A 6000-nucleotide genomic window follows, 5' to 3' on the forward strand; every position below is an offset into this window, starting at 1 on the left:
TGTTAAGACTTTAGGAATAGCATGGATTCCATTAACAGACAAACTTATAATTTCGAACAAAATTTGTAAAAATGGAACTGCAGTAGAAAGTAATGTTGCAATGACAAAAAGACAAGTCGTCAGTATAGTGTCATCTACCTTCGATCCATTAGGTCTAATCGCTCCAATTGTCATCAAATACAAGAATTTCTTACAAAAGTTGTGGAAGACAGGAATGGATTGGAATGACCCATTAGACACAGTCCTAAAAGTTGAGTGGAATCAATTAATGTCTTGGTTCCCTGCGATGGCGAAGATACAAATTACAAGAAACCTAATGTCTTCGGAGAACGTTAAGGAAATTCAAATACATGGTTTTTGCGATGCAAGTGAAGAAAATTGTGGAGCAGTAGTGTATATCAGGGCTACAGACGATCAAGGAAACATTGAAGTCAATTTACTTTGTTCAAAGTCGAAGGTCGCACCACTGAAGAAGCAAACCTTGCCTAGATTGGAATTATGTGGAGCACTGTTACTTTCGAAGCTAATAGACAAAACACTATCCATATTGAATATAGAGGTCAGTGGTATACACCTGTGGACAGACTCGACGATAGTTTTGTCATGGATCAAATCACCTCCCAATCGTTGGAAGACATTTGTATCCAACAGGGTGGCTCAAATTCAGAGAATCACAAAAATCAATCAATGGCACCACGTGCCTAGTAAAGAAAATGCGGCAGACATAGTTAGTCGAGGAGCGGATCCCAACACTCTTATTCAGTCTCGAGAGTGGTGGCATGGTCCAGAGTTTCTTCACACAGCAGAATGGCCATGTCAAGAACAAAATGAGCCAGCTAATATTCCAGAAGAGAAGAAAGTCATGATAAGTTTGGTGGCAGTTCATGAAACAAGCTTTATGAAAAGATATTCATTGTTAAACAAAATGTTGAGAGTAGTAGCATATTGTTTGCGATTCAAACAGAATTGTCTTTCCAAGAAATCAGAAAGAAAAACTGATAGTCCTGACGCCTCGGAACTCCGTTTAGCGTTACACAGATGTATCAAGATAGTAAAACATACTACCTATCATGAAGAAATATTGAACTTGCAGCAACAAATGGAAGTTTCAACAAAGAGCCCAATCAAGGATCTTTTTCCATTTCTGGACACGGAAGGAATGCTAAGAGTAGGAGGAAGATTGGAACATTCAAACTTGGAGTACGACAACAAGCACCAATTCATCCTACCTGCAGGTCATCATTTCACCCACCTGATAGTCAAAGAAGAACATAAAAGGTTGCTTCATGCAGGACCACAGCTTCTTATTGCATCTTTGCGTACCAGATATTGGATTCCAAGAGCTAAGAAAATGGTCAAGGCAATAGTACACAATTGTTTGGTTTGTTTCAAGTGGAGATCAACAAGTTCATCACAGTTAATGGGACACTTACCCAAGGAGAGAGTAAATGAAGCAACACCATTTGTACACGTGGATGTTGACTATGCAGGATTCTTTTGTCAAGCCCACGATTCGCAGCAAAATTCAAATGAAAGTCTATGCAGCGTTGTTTATCTGTTTAGCCACTAGAGCAGTTCACATAGAAATAGTTTCAGACTTAAGTTTCTGAAGCCTTCATCGCAGTATTGAAGAGATTTATTGCTAGGCGAGGAAAATGCTTATCTATCTGTAGCGACAATGGTTCAAACTTTGTTGGCGCCAATCGAGAATTGCAACAATTTTTTGAATTCAATACTAACAGAAAGGACATCCTGGAACACTCAGCTCAAGAAGGTTTAGAATTGAAATTCATTCCTGCCAGATCTCCTCACATGGGGTCATGGGAAAGTTCAATAAAGTCCATGAAGTACCACCTACGGCGTGCAGCAGGAACAGCAAGTCTGACATACGAAGAGTTGAACACGTTACTTATTCAAATTGAAGCCATTCTAAATTCAAGACCATTGCCAGCCATTTCCAACGATCCTACAGATCCAATGTATCTCAGTCCAGGACATTTTTTGATGGGATGATGGAAGGCTACACTTCTCAGCCTTCCGGAACCAGATCTACTGGACGCACCTATCAACAGACTAGGTAGATGGCAACGGATTCAACAAATGAAGCAGCATATTTGGAAACGTTGATCAAGGGATTACCTCAACCAGTTACAACAAAGAAGAAAATGGAAGTCAGCTCAGCCTAATCTACAACCGGGCATGGTGTATTGTTAAACGAAGATAATGTTCCTCCTCAAGTGTGGAAGTTAGGTGTGATTAAAGAAGTTCATCCGGGCAGTGATAATTTAGTGCGAGTAGCAACTGTGAAGTGTAAAAGTGGTATTTTTCGGCGCAGTGTTGCTAAATTAATTCCTTTACCCCTAGAATATTAATTGATTGTGTCCAATCAAGGAGGGGGAGGATGGATACGCTTGCATATGTGCATTATTTTTATACATATTAGTTTCATTTTTTGTGTATAGTTTAGTGGCGTTAGTGAATTCTTTGTGATTCTTTAAGTGATTTTTCTGGTGAGTTTTAGTGAGTTGCGTTTGCATTGGCTGGCAACAGTGCCTTCAGTGTTCTATTCAAGTTGTGTCTGTGCATTCGACAATGTGCTGTGAAGTGCAACTAGGCAAGCATATTCATTAATAGTTTCAGAAAAGCATATTTATTCATAGGTTTTAGAGAAACACTCATGTTCATTAATATACAAGATTTACATGTTCTTAACGGTGTTTTAGAGTGTCAGTTTATGTGTGACCGAAGACAAAGTATGATGGTATCAAGCAACCATGTGGTTTAGAAGCAAGCAAGCAACAATTACTGAAGAAACAAGTTAAGATAAGTAATTCATTGTACTAATATTTAGGTATTATATCATTATATTAACATATGAACAGAGCATGTCATATTTATCATATTAACGCATGTACTTTTGAATAAGAATTGAAGCAAGTAACATCTAAATTATTCTTTAAGTCTTATTTCTCGGTCCTCCATGATATCTGGGTGAATCAGTAATATGGGTTTAATCATACAGTTCATTAGCTGTGGTTGTGATATGCGTGATTGGTAAATAAAGTACATCAACATATCACCCTTTATACATCATCAATGTCACCGGTTGTCTTGTAGTATGAACGGGGAAACTTCCTATTCTTCAACAGTAACAGTCATTTTTTCGCTTCAGAGCGATGAAATTGTAACTCGGAAGTCTTGATTGTATTAATAATATATTACTAAATAAATTTGAATTAATTGTCCTCAAAGTTATGCTAAATTGTCCTCAAAGTACTAAGTTAAGAAATAAATCACCAAATTGTGTTATTAGTTAAGCATACACCTGCATAAAGACTCAGGGGTCTAGAGTTCGAACCTACCTCTTAACCCTCATTTAACCTTAAGGTTCAATTCCGTTTTCCCTAGTCAAGCAAGAGGAATACTTATTCCTTTTACCCATTCAAGGATTATTGCTTCATATAAGTAAACACACTGATTTAATCCATCCCTTCCCGTGAGTCCGTAATTTGTTCAGAGATACCCCACTTCAAAGCACTGGCAAACTAGGTATAGGCGCTCTTACACTGATAAATATTCTGTCCATGGACAATTTCGTTTCAGTTTACTGATGTTGATAATGAACTCAACACATCCTGGAGTCTGCCATACCGTTCAGGAACACAAATGTGTTCCATCTGTTGTCTCACTAGTTACAGTCGCCAATAAAAGGTCTCTTTACTCACTACGGAGAAGAAAAAACTGTAAATTCTTTAAATTAGTCAAACTCATAATTAATCGGAGAAATTTACACAAAACAATATAATAATTACCACCCACTGATTTAAAACAGCTAAACTTCCTTTGACGTCAGAACGTATTCATAACAGCAACAACTGTCCGTCATCTATTATGAGTTCATTCTTCGACTCCCGTCACAAGCCTAGATGACTCTTCAAAAGGAAAAGAATTCGTAATAATTCTCCAGTTTTTTTAGACATCATGGGACGATTGTAAAATCAGATGAATGCGTCAGTTCTCTCCACATAATCACAGCCCGCTGTGAGTTGAAACCAGAACCAGCTGTGATCTGTAAGATACAATCATAAAAAGTCGACTTCTACTTTGGAAAATTTTCAATGCACACAAAACGACATTTACACTAAATAGGGATAAGATATGTGCTAATTACCAAAAAATATAAAAACAAACACATCTGAGTTTCAGTACAGACCACATTAAACCTAAAAGAGGAGGATATCAGTAAAATATTTTGTGCTAATTTTTAATAAATTAAATGTTTAATGAACTGTAACAAAATAAGGAAACTAAAATCATGAAAGTCTTGTTACAAAAGTAGGAAAACTAAATTATAAAACTGATGACCAGTCACGAACTGTTACAAAATTATGAAAACTATTTCGCTTTAATTACTACTTATAGAAGTGAATTGTCATAACTAATTGAATCTAGTTACAAGGTAAAAATAATATTAGCAAGAATATTGGTAATTATAAGCAGAATATTACACTGCCTCTGCCCAATTACAAATATTAATAATAAAACAGGTGATTACTGAATAATTATAAAAAAAATTAATATCAACATGACCACAAACCGCCTTATGTAGAGTCATTTTGACGAATGATTAGAGTCATACTAAGGGCCTGACTACTGTTGGAAACATATGTTAGTATAGCACTAATGACGCGTCAGAACGACTCTTCATAAGGGCCAAAATGTTCGAAAAATTAGTTTATGTAATCATTAACACTGACCCTAACTACCTAATGTAATGAAGAAGGAATATGTAAAATAATGATAACAAGACAACTACAATTAAAAATATAAAGAAAATAGAAAAGAATAATAAATGTTTATTCTTGTTTTTCTTCCTATGTAAACTGTTGTAGATTATATATGAAGTGTGGCATAGAGATAAGTGTCTTTGTAGGTCTTCTGCTTTCCAACATTAACATACACATTATAGTTTGTGAAGGAGCTAGATATGAACCACGAAAATCATACAAAGAAACTAGAACCCTATAATCTCAGGAACGATTTACTAAGTATCCTTGTTTTTTGTCTTTACTATATTTTGGCAATTGTAAGAGGAAATATGTTGCGAAATTGCAGAAAAAAGGTATGCACTTATGTGGTAGAAATCATAATTGATTGATTCATAATTGATAGACTACAAGCTTAATTGATAGTTTTCCTTCCTCTGAGATAATTATGCTACTCAAGAGCCAAGAAAAGTAATTTATATAGTTGATAAGTACTACGTAATCTAATACTTAAGTACATAGATAATGAAATTCGGAAGAGAGCATTTTGAATTACTTCTATCTGTATAATTGTAATTCCATAGTATGAAATATTCATTCATATCAAGAACTTGCTCTTATCAATAACTGAATATCAAATGGATGTTTAGGATCGGAAACCAAAATCGCATGAAACTACAGTACATTTACTTTTGTGTTTCAAATACAAATGGTATAATTATATAATTATAAATAAAATATTTTGAAAGTTGGATATAATTAAAGTTGAATCATCTAATGAAATTAGTGAAATTAGTGAATAATAAATGAAACAAAGACTTAGCTGAAGCACTCCGGAATCACTGTAGACATAACTTCTTCCCTCTGAATAATCCGAATGGGAACGCAATAGTTGTGGATCTCTGTTTAACCAAAGCAAGAGGGACCACCTTGCAGGAATTTTTGCCCCGAGTTCAATGCGTTCCTCTGAAGTAAATCTTAATCGATGTGAGTCACCGGAAGAGATAATGGAAGGCTTGTTTTTATGTACATAGACTACATAAACCACTTGCTAGCTGTGAGAAATCACTGCTTTAGACTTCCTTTTCCTGACATTATATTCAAAGGAAATTAGTATAATAATCAGATAATTACTAAATGATGTTGTCAGCACGCTCTTTCAAACAAAAGTAGTGCGCAAATATAAAAGCTTTAGCGTAGTCCTCTCCTCCACACTTATTAAAATGAAGTTTAA

General features: G+C 35.4%; 1 protein-coding gene across 1 annotated transcript; it reads left to right on the top strand.

The window, feature by feature from the left end:
• Nucleotides 1-925: 925 nt before the first annotated feature.
• Nucleotides 926-1570, top strand: LOC145682897 (uncharacterized). The gene has a single exon (XM_081754259.1). The coding sequence runs from the start codon at nucleotides 926-928 to the stop codon at nucleotides 1568-1570; it is 645 nt and encodes a 214-aa protein (XP_081610385.1).
• Nucleotides 1571-6000: the final 4430 nt, after the last annotated feature.

Source organism: Thermobia domestica, chromosome 4 (assembly GCF_964235325.1).
Source record: "Thermobia domestica chromosome 4, izTheDome1.hap1.1, whole genome shotgun sequence".
Lineage (NCBI taxonomy): Eukaryota > Metazoa > Arthropoda > Insecta > Zygentoma > Lepismatidae > Thermobia > Thermobia domestica.

What these genes read in the sequence shown, in the direction of transcription:
- LOC145682897 (XM_081754259.1), top strand. Translation starts at nt 926, where the DNA reads ATGTTGAGAGTAGTAGCATATTGTTTGCGATTCAAACAGAATTGTCTT.